Source organism: Equus quagga, chromosome 4, assembly GCF_021613505.1.
Source record: "Equus quagga isolate Etosha38 chromosome 4, UCLA_HA_Equagga_1.0, whole genome shotgun sequence".
Taxonomy (NCBI): Eukaryota; Metazoa; Chordata; class Mammalia; order Perissodactyla; family Equidae; genus Equus; species Equus quagga.
Genome location: NC_060270.1, coordinates 135,861,106 through 135,879,838, shown reverse-complemented (window position 1 = coordinate 135,879,838; position 18,733 = coordinate 135,861,106). Strand labels below are relative to the sequence as shown.

The window sequence follows — 18,733 nt, the reverse complement described above, 5'->3', positions numbered from 1 at the left end:
ACTACTTGATATTTTTAAATTCCTATTTTGTCTGTATGCCAAACATTTAATTAAGTTATATAATTGCAGTAATAAGCTCTCCATAACAGACCCATGCATATGTAGAAACTAAATATATAACAGAGGTCGCATTGCACTTCACTAGGCTAAGGATGCACTGGTCAGTGAATGGTGTTGGGACAGTTGAGTATCCTCAGGGAAAAAGGAAATTGGATCCCTACCTCCCATCATAAACAACTTGATTACCTTAATTAAAGATTTACGTGTGAAAAGAAAATTATAAATGCCTTTACAAGAAAATGTAACAGAATATAGTTTTAATCTTGATTATGGAAGAATTTCTTCAAAAATGTATAATAGAAAGAAAAGATTAACAAATTCACCTAATTAAAATTTAGTGCTTCTCAAGAAGACAAACCACAGACTGGGAGAAAATATTTGCAAGAGACATATCTGTTAAAGAACTGTTATTCAGAATATGCAAAGAGCTCTTAAAACTCAGCAATAAGAAAATGAACAACCTGATTAAAAAATGGGCAAAGGACCTGGACATCTCACCAAAGAAGATATAGAGATGGCAAAAAAGCATATGAAAATATACTGAACGTTATATGTTATTAGGGAATCACAAATTAAAACAACAGTGAGATAGCACTACACACCTAGAGTGGCCTAAATTCAAAACACTGATAACATCAAATGCTGACACAGCTGTGGAGCAGTAGCGACTATCGTTTACTGCTGGTGGGAGTGCAAAGTGGGATAGCTCTTTGGAAGGCAGACTGGCAGTTTCTTACAAACTGAACATGTTCTCACCCTGTGACCTAGCAGTTGTGCTCTTTGTGTTTGCTCAAATGAGTTGAAAAGTTAATGTCCACCCAAAAACCTGCACACAGATGTTTATAGCAGCTTTGTTCATAATTGCCAAGGCTTGGAAACAACCAAGAACTCAACCAAGGATAAATAAACTGTGATACATCCAGACAACAGATTATTATTCAGTGCTAAAAAATAGTAAGCTATCAAGCCATGAAAAGACATGGAGAAGCCTTAAGTGCATGTTACTAACTGAAAGAAGCCCATCTGAAAAGGCTACATACTGTATGATTCTAACTATATGACATTCTGGAAAACGCAAAACTATGGAGACAGTAAAAAGATCAGTGGTTGCCAAGGGTCAGGAGAAGAGAGGGGTGAATAGGTGGAGCACAGGATTTTTAGGGCAGTGAAACTATTCTGTATGATACTATAGTGGTAGATACATGTCATCATACTTTTGTCAAAACTTATAGAATATACAACACCCAGAGTGAACCCTAACAGAAGCTCTGGACTTTGAGTGATAATGACGGGTCAGTGTAGGTTCCTCAGTTGTAACAAATGTCCCACCCTGATGTGGGATGTTGATAGTGGGGGAGGTTGTGCATATGTGAGAGCAGGAGGTATATGGGAAATCTCCCTACCTTCCGCTCAAGTTGGCTGTGAACCTAAAAACTACTCTAAAATATAAAGTCTATTAAAAAAATTGAGTACTTCTCTTCATAGGATAAAAAAGATATTTCTTCTTCTGGAAATAAGAAACATGTGAAAAGATGTCCAACATCATTAGTGATTAGGGAAAGGCAAATTAAAACACGTCACCCCGTGAGATTCATTTTATACCCACTAGATTGGCAAAGGTTAAGGAGTCTGGGTAATACTAAGTGTTTGTGCATATAGATCAACCAGAACTCTGAAACAGTAAGGAGAGCGAGCACCAGCTTTGGAAAAGTTTGGCACTGTTTTGTAATAACAGTAATAAACCCATTACATGTTAACGTAAATTACACATATTTAAATGAAAAACAACTATTTGAAAAAATACTAGTGAAGAGGCATTGTTTTACATCTTTGCAAATCTCTTTTATGTTTGGCTTAATAGAAGACAGCTGGATTTTCATGTCTGCTTTACACGTTCCATTAAGCAACAGAGTGGTAACGTCATCACACGTCGTGCAGTCTCTGGAATACCTCACTATACACTGATGATTGAGAGTCAGAAGGTCAAATAATGTCTTAGTGTTATTAGGAAATAATTTTGGCCTCAGGGACCTCAGAAACTCCCCAGGCCAAACTTTGAGAATTGCTGTGCTGGAGAGTAGGGTACTATCCGTGAGGGTCCAGTATATTGTACACAGCAGTTGTTATTCAAAAGGAAGGCTGAAGAATGAAGTTAAGTCAAGGTCTTAATTGAGAGTAAGAGAGCTTCTACCATGTAACAGCTGTTTAAATCTCAGCCTCAATTCACCATTGTACTTTGCATGTTTGCTTCCAGAAGGAAGCATGACTATAAATTCTCTTCTGTCCTCCCTTCGCAGGGGCAACTCCTGTCATGAGCTGAATGCGTACCCCTCTAGTCTGGAGGGCTTTGTTTAGGGGGCTTTTTTTTTTAATATATTTTTGTGTGTATTTGTGAATAATAATGTTTTCAGTGTTTTAAAATTTATATAAACAGTGACATAGTCTGTTGTATGTTTTAAAATATGTATACGTATGTATTGTTAAACCTGTATGCAAGACTGTGAGGGGTACAAATCTTAAGTTCTTAGTTAAAATTTTATCTTTTTTTTCCTTGCTAACTAACTTTGCCCATTTATCGTAGGTATGTGTTACATTTTCTCTTTCAGGATCCTTGAAAAATGGCTCTGCTACAGATGGTGGGAATAAAGTTTATTCTTTTCAGAATAGAAAACACTCTGAAAAGATGGCTAAACTAGGTATGTTTCTTTGCTGATTTCTGTAATCACTATTCACCTTTTCTAAGAAGGTGTATTTGGCCACATTCCCCACGTTTATCATCCCCATGCTGGGGGGTGTCATTTTATATTATTTTATATTATCAAGCATACTTAAAGTCATTAGTTTTTTTCCTGCTCACATGTCTTCTCATCTAGGTAATAAACTTCTCAGAGTAGGACCCCATCTTCATTTTCTTCCCACAGCATCTAGCATAGGTTCTTAACAAATTTTTGTTAAGTAAATGAGTCACTTCTGTCACACAGAGATATTCTGAGTTTATTGAATAAGCATTTTACACTGTATATAGAAAATGTTTGTATTATAGAGAATTATTTGTATAAAATTGTTAAGAATAGGCTATTTTAATGTTTTTCTTACCCAACTTAATAACCATGTAAGCCAATTACATGTGAATTACTGATTTTCAGAGAACCAGACTGTAATAAATTACATATAACATTAAAATTAAACTGTCAATTTTAATTCTTTTAAAAAATTCAGATGGCACTATATTTGGATTCTGTGGTGTGAGGGGTCATCAATTTTGAAAGCTTTGAGGAAAGGAAATAATATATGAAAGCACTTTGAAAATTAGGGAGGTCCATAAGTAGATGATGGTTTGATAATACCAAAAAGTCAAGAGCAAGGGAATAATAGTTAACTACCTGGTAAAATGTAATAGTTGTATAAAAGGGCTTCTAATCTATAATTATAAAACATCTAGATATTTTTAAATGGTATATCTTTATGCAATCATTCTTGCCAGGGACTGTGTAAATGTTCAAGGTCAAGTGGAAATCACTCTTGTTAACTGTTGGCACTGATGAGGGTCATATTAGAATTAATTATAAGACCTTCATTTCTGAATATACTATGATTTAATCATTTGCAAAGTTCAGTTTTTCTGACAGGTGTAATATTAAATTCATCACTAATTTTGAACTTAACATGGTACATACAATAATTTACATTAATTGATGGATTTCTTAGTGTTTATTATCTATATCAGCAAATTAAAAGTTTTTTGATATGTGAAAATGACTAAATTCTGTGTAGGATCTTTGAGAAACCAGAGAAATGTAATATTATATAATGTAATTATTAGAGAAAAGATCAGATAGACACCAAGACCAAAATGAAACCCTAGGACAGTGAAGCAGGACAAAGAACACTGGAGAAGAGGACAACTAATAGTGAAAAGAAAAGGGGAACCCCAGAGGAGTAATCAAGTAGTTCTCCAAGCTGATAATCAACATGTGTCACCATGATGATATGTCCTATATCTGTAAATATTGTCATGTTGTACATTTCTGTCATCTCATCTGAAAGAAATATACAGTCATGAAAGACAGTTTTTTGGATAATTTGAGACTGATCATATTTTCCAAAATCTGTGTTTAGTTAGGACTTGTGTTAGATTATAATGCTCTTTAAAGAGTTTCTTTGACTCATTAAGTATTATTGCTAATTGTGTTTACATATAAATATATTAGGAAAATTAAATTCCTTAATGTTTTTTAAGTAACTTAATGATCTGCCAGAAAGTCCTATATTACTCTGAGTATAAATGATGATTAACTATAATTGGGCTAGGGGCCGGCCTGGTGGTGCAGCGGTTAAGTTCACATGTTCCGCTTCTCCGCAGCCCGGGGTTCGCTGGTTCGGATCTTGGGTGCGGACATGGAACCGCTTGGCAAAAGCCATGCTGTGGTAGGCGTCCCACGTATAAAGTAGAGGAAGATGGGCATGGACGTTAGCTCAGGGCCAGTCTTCCCCAGCAAAAAGAGGAAGATTGGCAGTAGTTAGCTCAGGGCTAATCTTCTTCAAAAAACAAAAAGAAAATTGGGCTAACCAAGATATAGGACTAGACATAGACGAAGGGTTGGAGTGGAAGGCTCTGTAGAATACAGAGAACATGTCCAGGATGAGTAAACAAATGCAAAAAAGGAGCAAGGTGAAGTAGCAAGTAGAAAGCACAGGAGGGGAGCCAGCGTGGAGAAATAGACGGCACTAGGGAAGTTGAAAACAGATTGGTTACATAGGATCAGATAATGGCCTGATGAGAAGCTATCATTAGGCAAAGGGGAATTTTATTTTCAAATTTCTAATATGTTGCAGACCAGTTGTATAATATAATAATGTATAATGTATAATATGTATAATAATAATAATAATGTATAATATAATATATATATGATAATATAATATAACAATGTATAATATAATACAAATGAATTATTAGAAAAATCAAAATAAAAAGACAAAATATAAACCCCAATTTTTAATTATTAGTCAGTAGCCATACACAATGACTGTCTCTTGTTCTTTTCCTCTTCTTCCTTTTTCTTTGTTTCTCCTTTTGTAGTGTAATAGTCATTTAAAAGCAGATAGAGAATTTTTGTTTCAATATAAAACCAATATGATCTCAGGTAAGTTACTTTGTACTTACGTGGCTTTTTGTTGATGTGGAGTTTTTTCCTATCCTGTGGATCAACAGCCTTTAATCCAAAAATGGTATATTTTTCTGGTGTAAAGAGAAGGCCAAGGCCTGAGCCTTAGGCATACCCACAGGTAGAATGTTGAGGAGGATGAGCACAGGGAAGAAGAGGTGGATGACTACCAACAGTAGTCGGGGGCCAGGGTAATGTCATAGAACCCAAATGGAGGAATAATTTCAAAGAAAGATTTTTAAAAGACTAGTAGATGATACAGAGGACCAAAGAGGTTAAGGAAAAAGAAGCCAGTGCATTAGTGGGGACTGTCATGAATATGTCAGGTCAGTTTCAAGATTGGAGGATAAAACAATGTGAAATAGGTTAGAAAGAGTTTGAGTCAGTAAAGTGGGTTTAACTTACACAAATTCAACTCTATTGTCTCCTTTAAAAAAAAAAAGGAAGGAGATAATTTAAATAATGTATACCTTTTTTCTTAGTGAACAGTGTCCTGGAGTGTGTTAATTTGGGAAATGTAAATCTATTCCTTCAGTTAGGCTCATTTCCCACATGCCTATCATAGTGTGAGAATGTGAGCATCTTTAAAGATAAAGATTGTATTTTTCATTTAAAATGGCCCCTTCTATTTAGAAGCCAACTATTTCATCTGATGCTCAATTGAAGTAACGGCCATCTATTCAATGCTATATTATATTTTACACATTATTCATAGGTATTATACAGTTTTAGACACAAAATAAAATATACCACATTTTATGAGAGATTTAAGAGCTTTTAAAGTATAATTTTAAATATACACAGTTTCAATTTGATGTTAGATCCCACTTTCTGGCCATTCTTTCTTACCTCCTAGCAAAGATGTGCCTCAAGTATATACTGTAAGGAAATTGAAGGAGTCTGAGCAGATCAGAGGAGAGGAGGGAGGGAGTATGTTAATTAGGGAAAGCTCAAGGTCAAAGTTAGTTCTCTATTTGTGTTTTTTTTAAGTCCTGTGGGTAATTGAAGGAAGAGTTAAAGATGCTTGGGACACAGCGAGTAGAGCTGAAAGCAGTAGTACTCAGTATGGGTAGGTTTGTTTGTCTTTCTGATAATAGTTGCAGGCGTGTTTTTTTCTTTCTTTTTAGAGAGTTTATGTGAGTGGAATAAGGCTGGTGCTCCTCTTCAGCTGCTGTTGCCCATTAAAGGGTCTTTTATATATTTCTTTTGTCTGTTTATAGCTTCCGAACTAGCAAAAACACCAAGAAAAAGTGTTTCATTCAATTTGAAGAATGATCCTGAAATTATGATAAACATTCCTCAATGTAGCAAGGGTAAGATTTTACCTCCGTTCTTTGAAGAGACTTTTCATAGTTGCTTCAAGTTACAGTATGTTACTTTTTTTTTTGTCAAAGTGCATTTTTGTATATTTTTTACTTTTCTATTCTGAAAATTGATTCAACAGCGTGCAGTTAGTACTCCAACCTGTGTGCCTTAGTATACCTGTATTTAGCTATCAATAAAAGGGTAAAATATCTGTGCTGGTAGAAGTCACGCAAATTGACAGGGCCAACTAGAAACAGTCTTAAAACCCTGTTGTCATTTGTTTGAGTTAGCCAAATGTTCATGGAAGATTTGCTTTGGCAAATACTATTTGAAATAAGGTTTTGGGGATTTGGAAGTCTTATAGTTTGTAGAAAATTGTGGAGCAGTTGTTTTTCAGTGACCCATTCCAACTAGGTTAAGCAGTATACTTTTTAAATAATGAACAATGAAAATGGATCCGTTTTTTCTTGTTAGATGAGTACTACAGAAATTCAGGATGTAGCTGTCACTAATGGGAGTAATCATGGCATTAATAATGACAATTCAGCCTCTGGTGGAGATGCAGTTAGTTGAGAATTCATTAGTATGTCATGGCTTCTAGGTAGAAACGGCAACTTTGCTTTTAATGTAACTAGACTATGATAAAAAGTGAAGTATTTGTAGTAAGTAGTGGCTTTTTGTTTCATTCTTTAGGGCATCCTGCTTCAGACAAAGTTCAGTTGAAGGTAAGCAATTGAGTAAAAACTGGCAAAAACCTTGGTGTTACAAAGTAAGACATGATGAAAAATACCCATTTTGTCTCTTAATTTGTATAGTGCTTTATAATTGACAGGTATCTGCCAATTAAATACCTAACTTATGATGACGAATGTGAGATTGAGAGAGCTGAAGTGATGTGTCCCAGTTCATTCACCTAACTAGGAAGGAGAAAAGCTGGGAAATGAAGCCAGGTCTTCTGGACTCAACTGTCCTGACTCTTCTGTCAGAACTATCCCTGAGTATTTTCAGCTTAGAAGAGCTGACCTGGGAATTTTAGGGTTTTGGTTTTGTTTTGTTTCACTTTTGTATATAGTGTTCTGTTGTTTCTTGGGAGATTGATCCCAAGGTCCGTTAAATCCATTAATCTATCCTTTTATAATTTACATTTGAAAACTAAATTGGATTTGGTAAATTCATTCCAGGGTAGCTGAAAGGAACTGACTATTTTTATCCTCTCCTTTGTGTTTTTGTGGGTTTGTTTTTTCATTATGCCTTGTCAAGTGGCCCTTCCTGGATGTGGGCAAGCCCAGATGGGCATGATGAATCCAGGACGATGAGTATGTGAGTGGTGAGTTGTCTGCGCCCGGGCAGCTGTAGATTTACATATGCCTGGACTTGTGCACAGGCTAAGTTCGGGGAGCTCCTTGGGTCAGAATGTGAGTGCAGATGTTCAGGGCCATGGTTCTGGCCTGTGCGGGAATGTGCCATTTAGGCAAGTCGGGGTGTGGGATTGGACATGTCAGAGCCTCCTTTGTCTTTATAATGCTTTTTTCCTGTATCATATCTTGTATATTACTTCACTATGAAAGAATAAACCTCATTCCCTTAATCCAATGAAGAATGTAGATATACTAGCGTAATTTTTCAAGTTGTGGCTCATAACACATTAGTGGATCCTGTCAGTCCCCAAGAGACCATCAGAAAACCTGTTAATCAAAGGTTCTATCTACCACAATAAGAGACAACATCACTATAACAGAATCTAAGTGCACTGTCTTAGAAGGGGACTTCAGGAGAGAATCTGTGTGCTGTGGATAGGGCTTGGGGATCTGGACTCGAGGGGTTTAAGGCACGTCTGTCAAGATGGGGAACTGATCTGTGTTAGACAGATTTATGACATGGCATTTTAGGAGTGGTGGACACAGCAAGGAGAGGGCCTTGAACTGAGTCTTTCTAAGTAAACTGTTGTTTGATCAGCAAGCTGTTCGCCTGGTGAGTAACCTGTTGTCCTGATGAGAGAACAGGTTGCCCAAATGAGCAAACTGTGGAGGTAAATTAGTTTGCAGAAATTTCTGTAGCAAAGTGGAGTTATTTATTAGTTCATGGCCTTATCTTTTTGAGCAAGAATTTTCTGAAATGGTTATTTTGACACAGGTGTTCTCAGACCTGATAATTAAGCCATATGGATGCAGGTTGTCACAACTGTCAAACTTGAAATCAGATTAGTAGGACATGACCTACAGTTTAAAAAATGAAATAGAATAAATAGAAAATTTCTATTTGTAAGTATTATTTCAACAGAATTTGTTTCAGTTATATATGTACAAGAGTAATAGATCAAGATGGCAAAATGTAAAAAACATTTTTGAAGATCTGGATCAAAAAAATTTGAAATATACTGTAATATACTTTATAAACCCATTGGGATTGGCTGAATTATTATGATACTATTCTTAATATCCCAATCAAAATTTATTAACATCTATAACTGGCACAAACAACTGATCATAAGACAACAGACTTAACTTTTTTGTCATTTTTCATATTGCCAAAAAAATACAGGATACTTTATCTTTTTATTAATACCATAAAAAGTTAACATGTGTATAGCAGTGGATATTTTAATGAGGTTGAAATTTAATGGTATTAAAATATATTATGTAAGGGAAGGAAAAACATACTATACTTCTGTAAAATGTTTAAAAATATAGAAGTAAAAGTTATAAATGTGTTTCTCTCTTCTTCATAGAATGTAATGCTTTAACACCAGTTAGTTTCCCTTTTTTTGGTGAGGAAGATTAGCCCTGAGCTAACATCTGTTGCCAACCTTCCTCTTTTTTTTTTGAGGAAGATTAGCCCTGAGCTAACATCTGCTGCCAATCCTCCTCTTTTTGCTGAGGAAGACTGGCCCTGAGCTCACATCTGTGCCCGTCTTCTTCTACTTTATATGTGGGACGCCTACCAGAGCATGGTTTGCCAAGCAGTGCCATGTCCACACCCAGGATCCGAACCAGCGAACCCTAGGCCGCCAAAGTGGGCTGTGCGAACTTAACCGCTGTGCCACTGGACCAGTCCCAACCTTCCTCTTTTTGTTTGAGGAATATTGTTGCTGAGCTAACACCTGTTCCAATCTTCCTCTATTTTAAATGTGGGATGCCTCCACAGCATGGCTTGATGTGTGGTGTGTAGGTCTGCACCCGGGATCCAAACCTGCGAACCCTGGGCCACTGAAGCAGAGTACGTGAGCCTAACTGCTACACCACCAGCCCAGCCCCGAACACCAGTAAATTTCTCGTGCATTAAAAGGCGTGTTGCGGTGTTTGTAGGAGTACCTCTTTCCTTGCTTCCTCGTCATCACTGCATATTATTACCTTTTTTTAAGAAAAAATTCTGCTAATCTGAGTGAAAAGTGGTTCAAAGGCTGATGTCTTTATGTGATGAAAGTACATACATACTGTACCGCCATCTGGAATACAGCTTCTAGAATCACTCTCAGGATCCTTTGGAAGTTGTTACATGGTTTTTGTTGTTATACTCTTTTTATTTCTTTTTCCCCAACAAATTGCTTTGTCATTGTCTTCTAGTTCTAGGAACTTGGCTCATCTGGTTCTAATGTAGTTTATTGAAAACAAGATATTTTTCTTCTTTTCTAGCCTCTTTCAGATCCATCAGTAATTTCCATGTCATCATTATTACTTGACTATTTAACCTATATTGCTTTTTTATTTTTAAACAGAACAATGATAAAGGTGAATTTCTGTCAACAACGCCTCGTGGTCTAAGGAAAAGATTAATGGGTATGTAGTTCTTTTCACACTGAGTTTTTATAAAAAGAAGCCTCTGAACAAGGGGCAATAATGGTTAAATATACAGGTTCTAGTCTTAGACTGCTTGCTGCTTGTCTTCAGCCTGCCACTTCCAGGGACTTCTCTGTGCCTCAATGTTGTGATTTGCAAAAAGGGATAATGATACTAGCCTCGAAGTTTCTTGTTATTCTTTTTTCTAGGAAGATTGGCCCTGAGCTAACATCTGTTGCCAATCTTTCTCCTTTTTTTTCTTTTTTTCTCCCCAAAGTGCCAGTACATAGTTGTATATCCTAGCTGTAGGTCATTCTAGTTCCTCTACGTGGGACGCCACCACAGCATGGCTTGACAAGTGGTGCTAGGTCCGCACCCAGGATTTGAACTGGGGAACCCTGGGCTGCCAAAGTGTAGCGCGCGAATTTAAACACAGCCACAAGGCCAGCCCTCCCAGAGTTGTATTGAGATTAATTGAAAGAAAGAGTGTCAAAAGTGCTTCGTTTAGTGAGTGACTATGATATGTGCTTAACAAAGGTGGGCTGTTATTATCTTTTATTATTATGACTACTTATTGCTATTTCTTGTCATGGAAGAAAGGATATGTTCATGTGCTCCATTAAACCATAGGTTCCATAAGGGCAAGGATTATATATTTTTAACTCCAATGCTTAGAACTATGTCTTTTACATTATAATCAATGGATGTTGAGGTTGCTTGAAATGTCTCTCCAATAAAATAACATGCCTTTTAGTTTATTTGTTTTGAGATGGTTTTAGTAGTTCTATTGATTTATTTAGAAATTTTATAATGAAATAATTTTGAATATTCATAATTGTACTGATTGCTATACAAAGCCAAGTAAACAGACACGGGTCCTGCCTTCTGGGAAATTAAAAATGGTTTTAGACTTTTAAATATTTAACTTTGGGCCAAATGACTTGTTGACTTTTATATTTCAGACAGATATCAGCTCCTTTCTTGGGGTTGACCACTTGACAATAATAGTAGCTAAGATTCTCAAATCCATACTGTAGTCTTTTCAAGGTATATATTTCATAGAGCTGTTCATACTACATTTTTAATCAACTTTAAAATGATAATACTAAATGACCAGATATCTGAAGCAATAAAAACTGATGTATATAATTATGATTATTATTATTTTATGTCAAATACATCCCATATGCTATGTTTCGTCCTTACCCCAAAGAAGAATCCTTTTCAGAGAAAGGTGAAACTTCCTCTTCTTTCTCACCAGCAAACATGGATACCTACATGTGTGATATGTACATGTAAATAAGGAGGAGACTTTTTCTGGTACCTCCTACCACTTCTGACCTGTGCGCTGCTGTGGGCAGCATTCACTGCAAATCTAAATCTGCTAAGTTATATCTGCCCACAAAACCAAGCTTTCTTTTTTCTTTTTTCTTGAGTTCATAATAGTTTACATCAATGTGAAATTTCAGTTGTACATTATTTCTTGACTCTCACCATGTAAGTGCTCCCCTTCACCCCCTGTGCCCACCCCCCTCCCCACTTCTGGTAACCACTGAACTGCTTCTTTGTCTGTGTATTTGTTTATATTCCACATATGAGTGGAATCATCTGGTGTTTGTCCTTCTCAGACTGGCTATTTCACTTAGCATAATTCCCTCTAGGTCCTTCCATATTGCAAATAGGATGAATTTGTCTTTTTTTCTGGCTGAGTAGTATTCCATTGTATATGTACACCACATCTTCTTTATCCAATCATCGGTCTGTGGGCACTTGGGTTGCTTCCATGTCTTGGCTATTGTGAATAGTGCTGCAGTGAACATAGGGGTGCATATGTTACTGTGGGTTGTTGATTTCAAATTGTTTGGGTAGATAACCAGTAGTGGGATAGCTAGGTCACATGGTAGTAGTATTTTTAGTTTTTTGAGGAATCTCCATACTGTTTTCCATAGTGGCTGCACCAGTTTGCATTCCCACCAGCAGTGTATGAAGGTTCCCTTCTCTCCACACCCTCTCCAATATTTCTTATTTTCAGTCTTAGTGATTATAGCCATTTTAACAGGTGTAAGGTGGTATCATAGTGTAGTTTTGATTTGCATTTCCCTGATGATCAGTGATGTTGAACATCTTTTTATGTGTTTGTTGGGCATCTATATATCTTCTTTGGAAAAATGTTCATCTCCTCTGCCCATTTTTTGATCGGGTTGTTTGTCTTTTTATTGTTCAGTTGTGTGAGTTCCTTGTGTATTATGGAGATTAACCCTTTGTCATATATATGATTTGCAAATATTTTCTCCCAATCGGTGGGTTGTCTGTTTTGATTCTAGTTTCTTTTGCCTTGCAGAAGCTCTTTAGTCTGATGAATTCCTGCTTGGTTATTTTTTCTTTTGTTTCCCTTGTCTGAGAGGACATGATATTTGAAAAGATCCTTTTTAGTTTGATGTCAAAGAGTGTACTACCAATATTATCTTCCAGGAGTTTTATAGTTTCAGGATGTATCTTCAAGTTTTGATCCATTTTGAGTTTATTTTTGTGTATGGCATGAGATAGTGATCTACCTTCATTCTTTTACATGTGGCTGTCCAGTTTTCCCAACACCATTTATTGAAGAGACTATCTTTTCTCCATTGTATGTTCTTGGCACCTTTGTCAAAGATTAGCTGTCTGTAGATGTGTGGTTTTATTTCTGGGCCTTCAGTTCTGTTCCATTGATCTGTGTGCCTGTTTTTGTACCAGTACCATGCCGTTTTGATCCTATGGCTTTGCAGTACATTTTAAAGTTAGGGATTGTGATACCTCCAGCTTTGTTCTTTTTTCTCAGGATTACCTTAGCAATTCGGGGTCTTTGGTTGCTCCATATGAATTTTAGGATTCTTTACTCTGTTTCTGTGAGGAATGTCATTGGGATTCTTATTGGGATTGCATTTAATCTGTAGATTGCTTTGGGTAGTATGGACATTTTAACTATGTTTATTCTTCCAATCCATGAGCAAGGAATCTCTTTCCATCTCCTTATGTCGTTATCAGTTTCTTTCAGTAATGTCTTATAGTTTTCATCATATAAGTCCTCCACCTCCTTGGTTAAATTTATTCCTAGGTACTTTATTCTTTTAGTTGCGATTGCAAATGGAATTGTATTCTTGAGTTCTCTTTCTGTAAATTCATTATTGGAGTATAGAAAAGCAACAGATTTTTGTAAGTTGATTTTATACCCTGCAACTTTACTGTAGTTGTTAATTATTTCTATTAGTTTTCTGATGGATCTTTTGGGGTTTTCTATATATAATATCACGCCGTCTGCAAACAGCTATAGTTTCACTTCTTCACTCCCTATTTGGATTCCTTTTATTCCTTTCTCTTGACTAATTGCTCTGGCCAAAACCTCCAGTACTATGTTAAATAAGAGTGGTGATAGTGGGCATCCTTGTCTCGTTCCTGTTCTCAGGGGGATGGCGCTCAGTTTTGCCCATTGAGTATGATGTTGGGTGTGGGTTTGTCATATATGGCCTTTATTATATTGAGATAATTTCCTTCTATCCCCATTTTGTTCAGAGCTTTTATCATAAATGGCTGTTGGATCTTGTCAAATGCTTTCTCTGCATCTATTGAGATGATCGTGTGGCTTTTATTCCTCAATTTTTGGATGTGGTCTATCATGTTGATTGATTTGCGGATGTTGAACCATCCCTGTGTCTCTGGTATGAATCCCACTTGATCGTGATGTATGATCCTTCTGATGTATTGCTGAATTTGGGTTGCCAAAATTTTGTTGAGAATTTTTGCACCTATGTTCACCAGCGATATTGGCCTGTAGTTCTCCTTTTACATGCTGTACTTGTCAGGCTTTGGTATCAGGTTGATGTTGGCCTCGTAGAATGTGTTAGGAAGTCTTCCATCCTCCCTAATTTTTTGGAATAGCTTGAGAAGGATAGGTATTAAATATTCTCTGAAAGTTTGGTAGAATTCCCCAGGAAAGCCTTCTGGTCCTGGAGTTTTATTCTTTCGGATGCTTTTGATTGCTGTTTCAATCTCTTTCCTTGAGATTGGTCTCTTCAGATTGTCTGCTTCTTCTTGATTTAGCTTTGGGAGAGTGTAAGAGTCTAAGAATTTATCCATTTCCTCTAGGTTACATTTTGTTGGCATATAGTTTTTCATAGTATTCTCTTATAATCCATTGTATTTCTGTGGAGTCTGTTGTTATTTCTCCTTTTTCATTTCTGATTTTGTTTATCTGAGCTTTCTCTCTTTTTCTCTTTTTAAGTCTGGCTAGGGGTTTGTCAGTTTTTACTTGTCTTCTCAAAGAACCAGCTCTGTGTTTCATTGATCCTTTCTACTGCCTTTTTTGTTTCAATAGCATTTCTGCTCTGATTTTTATTATTTTTCTCCTTCTGCTGACTTCGGTCTTTGTTCTTCTTTGAGTTAGGTGTAATTTGAGATTGCTTATTTGGGATTTTTCTTGTTTATTCAGGTGTGTCTGTATTGCGATGTATAGGCTTTTGCTGCATTCCGTATGAGTTGATATGGTATGTTATTATTTTCATTTGCCTCCAGATATTTTTTGATTTCTCATTTAATTTCTTCAATGTTCCATTGCTTGTTCAGTAGCATGTTGTTTAGTGTCCACATCTTTGTTCCTTTCTCAGGTTTTTTCTTTTAATTAACTTCTGGCTTTATAGTATTATGATTGAAAAAGATGCTTGTTATTATTTGAACTTAGTTTTTAAAGATTGACACCTGAGCTAACAACTGTTGCTAATCTTTTTTTTTTTTTCTACTTTTTCTCCCCAAATCCCCCAAGTACATAATTGTATATTTTTTTAGTTGTGGGTCCTTCTAGTTTTGGCATGTGGGACACCACCTCAGCATGGCCTGATGAGTGGTGCCGTGTCCGCACTCAGGACTCAAACCAGCGAAACCGTAGGCCCCTGAAGCAGAGCGTGTGAGCTAACCACTTTGCCACAGGGCTGGCCCCTATTTCAATTTTTTAAAATTTGTTGAGGCTTGCCTTGTTTCCCAATATATGGTCTATCCTTGAGAATGTTCCGTGTGCATTTGAGAAGAATGTGTAATCTGCTGTTTTTGGATGGAGTGTTCTATATATATCTATTAAGTCCAGCTGGTTTAGTTTTTTGTTTAATTCCACTGTTTTCTTGTTGATTTTCTGTCTGGATGATCTGTCCAATGATGTGAGTGGGGTGTTGAGGTCCCCTACTATTATTGTGTTATTTTTAATGTCTTCTTTTATGTTTGTTAATGGTTGCTTTATGAACTTTGATGCTCCTGTGTTGGGTGCATAGATATTTATAAGCGTTTTTTCTTCTTGATGGAGTGTCCCTTTGATCATTATATACTGCCCCTTTTTGTCCCTCTTTACCTGTCTTATCTTGAAGTCACCTTTGTCTGATATAAGTATGGCAACACCTGTTTTCTTTTGTTTGCCGTTAGCTTGGAGTATCGTCTTCCACCCCTTTACTCTGACCCTGTGTTTGTCATTGGAGCTGAAATATGTTTCCTTGAGGCAGCAAATTGTTGGGTCTTGTTCTTTAATCTATACCACCGTTCTGTGTCTTTTTATTGGAAAATTCGATCCATTTACGTTTAGGGTGATTATTGACATATGAGGGCTTACTGCTGTCATTTTATCAGTCGTTTTCCGGTTTTCCTGCATTTCCTTTGTTTCTTGGCCTGTGCATTTTGGTCTACCCATTGAATTATGTAGTTTTTTATGATGTGTTTCTTTGTTTTTTCCTTATTTATTTTTTGTGTCTCTGTTCTGCTTTTTAGTTTAGTGGCTACCCTGAAGTTTGTATTCAGAGTCTTGTGTATAATATAGTGCATTTTCTTTCTTTCTTTTTTTTTTTTTTAGTGGAAGATTAGCCCTGAGCTAACATCCACTCTCAATCCTCCTCTTTTTGCTGAGGAAGTTTGGCCCTGAGCTAACATCCATGCCCATCTTCCTCTAATTTACACGTGGGACGCCTGTCACAGCATGGCTTGCCAAGTGGTGCCATGTCCACACCCAGTATCCGAACCAGCATACCCTCGGCTGCTGAAGCAGAATGTGAAAACTTAACCACTGTGCCACCAGGCTGGCCCCAGGATAGTCCATTTTCTGATGGCCTCTTATTTCCTTAGTCTGAACCGATTCAGTCCCTTCCCTCCTCCCCTCCTAAGTTGTTTTTCTCATATCTTATTCTAAGTTGTGTTGTGAGTTTCTAGTTAAAGTGACAAGATTGTCGTTGTTTTTGGTGTTTTCCTTCCCTTTATCCTAATGCTATAGTTGAATATTTGCTATCCTATTCTGATTCTATGTGTCTCCTTACTCTGTGTTTTGTGACCCCTTTCTTCTTTTTCTCTTTTCAGGTGTGAGGGCCTTCTTGAGGATTTCTTGTAGGGGAGTCTCGTGGCTACGAAGTCCCTTAGCTTTTGTTTGTCTGGGAAAGATTTAATTTCTCCCTCATATCTGAAGGATATTTTTGCTGGATAGAGTATTCTTGGCTGACGATTTTTATCTTTTAAAGTTTTGAATATGTCGTTCCAATCTGTCCTAGCTTGTAAGGTTTCTGCAGAGAAATCCGCTGAAAGTCTGATAAGGGTTCCTTTGTAGGTTATTTTCTTCTGCCTTGCTGCCCTGAGTATTCTTTCTGTGTCATTCATCTTTTTCCAGTTTTACTACTATATGCCTTGCAGTAGATCTTTTTACAGTGGCAAATCTAGGAGATCTGGAACCTTCTTCCACACATATTTCCCTGTCTTTCCCTAGATTTGGGAAGTTCTCTGCCATTATTTCTTTGACCACACTTTCTGCTCCATTCTCCTCTTCACCTTCTTGAATACCTATGTTCTTATGTTGCATTTCCTCACTGAGTCGGATATTTCTTGGAGGCTTTCTTATTTCTTTTTAGTCTTAGTTCTCTTTCCTCCTGTGTCTGGAGCATTTCAACATGTCTATCTTCGATTTTTCTGATTTGATCCTCTGTGATGTCCACTCGAGCATTCAGGGAATCCATATTTTGTTTTCTCTCTTCCATTGTGTCTTGCATCTCTAGTATTTCTGATTGATTCTTCTTTGTAGGTTGAATCTCTTTTGTGAAGTAGCTCATGGACTCGTTGAATTGTTTCTCTACATTCTCTTTTACCTCATTGACTTTTTTGATGATAGCTATTTTGAATTCATTGTCATTTAGCTTACACATTTCTGTGTCCCCAGGACTGAGTTCTGGGTGCTTGTTGTTTTCTCTCTGGTCTGGAGATTTGATGCAGTCTCTGATGTTGGAAGGTCAGCTCTTTCTCATTCTGATATTATTCGGTTGCAGTTACAGCCTATCGCCACTGGATGGGGGTTGAGAGCCACGTATTCTGAGTGCTGCGCCCCCTCCCTCCCCCCACACCTTCAGCTGAGATGGCGCAGTGCAGGTCGGGGGAGGGGCTCTTTCTCCTGCATGCACTCCAGGATTTCTTGATCACATCTTGCTATCTGGTCTCCTGGGGTCATGGCTTGATGAGGTAACCCTGTGTGAAAGCTTTCACCCTGTTAGAGGGCTTCCCTCTAGGCTGCACGGGCCATGGGAGTCGTGGGTGATCCAGTGAACCCACGGCCCCTCCCACACTCCTTCCCTCATGGAACCTCCCACGGCAGTGACCGCAGTCTTTAGGGGAGGAAGTGAAGTTCTCTCTTACCCTCTTCCAACTCCTCCCAGGGGACTGCAGCCTCTCCACCCACTGTCATGTGGCTGCATGTCTCTCTGAGGTTTTTGTGTTGTTAGAATGTGTTCTGTTGGAGTATGTTGCCCCTTTTTGTTGTATGTTGGAGGGGAGAGAGTCACAGGCAAGTTCACTCCACCATGATGTTGATGTCACTCCCAAGCTTTCTTTTTTTCTCTTTTAGTATCTATATTTGTTATATGCTAACTCTGGATATTCTGAAATATATCTATTAGTCAAAATAAATATAGTGATTTAGTTAAGTTATTTCACTCATATTTTGGAAGTTAATTTTTTATAATAGTTTTATACTTATTTCTTTAAGTGTAAAACTACTTTTATCTTTATGAGTGTAAAACTAGCATTATTATTTCTGCGGAGTGGTTGAAGTGGCTATGGTTTGTTTAAAAATAGAATTCTTGTATCAACTCTGAGATGGAGTGTGCCTGTGGACTAGTGGTACTTGTGACAGTGGTTACCGTTTACTGAGCACCGTCTCAGTTAGGACTGCACTTTGTGGACTAGTGGTACTTGTGACAGCGGTTACCATTTACTGAGTGCTGACTCAGTTAGGACTGCGCTTTGTGGACTAGTGGTACTTGTGATAGTGGTTACCATTTACTGAGCGCCATCTCAGTTAGGACTGCACTTTGTGGACTAGTGGTACTTGTGACACTGGTTACCATTTACTGAGCGCCGTCTCAGTTAGGACTGCACTTTGTG

General features: G+C 37.3%; 1 protein-coding gene across 1 annotated transcript in view; it reads left to right on the top strand.

The window, feature by feature from the left end:
* Positions 1-18,733, top strand: part of ORC2 (origin recognition complex subunit 2) — a 53,613-nt gene that overhangs the window by 10,002 nt on the left and 24,878 nt on the right. The window contains exons 5-8 of the mRNA XM_046659384.1: positions 2,667-2,756; positions 6,449-6,541; positions 7,227-7,258; positions 10,249-10,309. Coding sequence (XP_046515340.1) covers positions 2,667-2,756; positions 6,449-6,541; positions 7,227-7,258; positions 10,249-10,309 — 276 coding nt within the window. The remainder of the gene's footprint in view (positions 1-2,666; positions 2,757-6,448; positions 6,542-7,226; positions 7,259-10,248; positions 10,310-18,733) is intronic.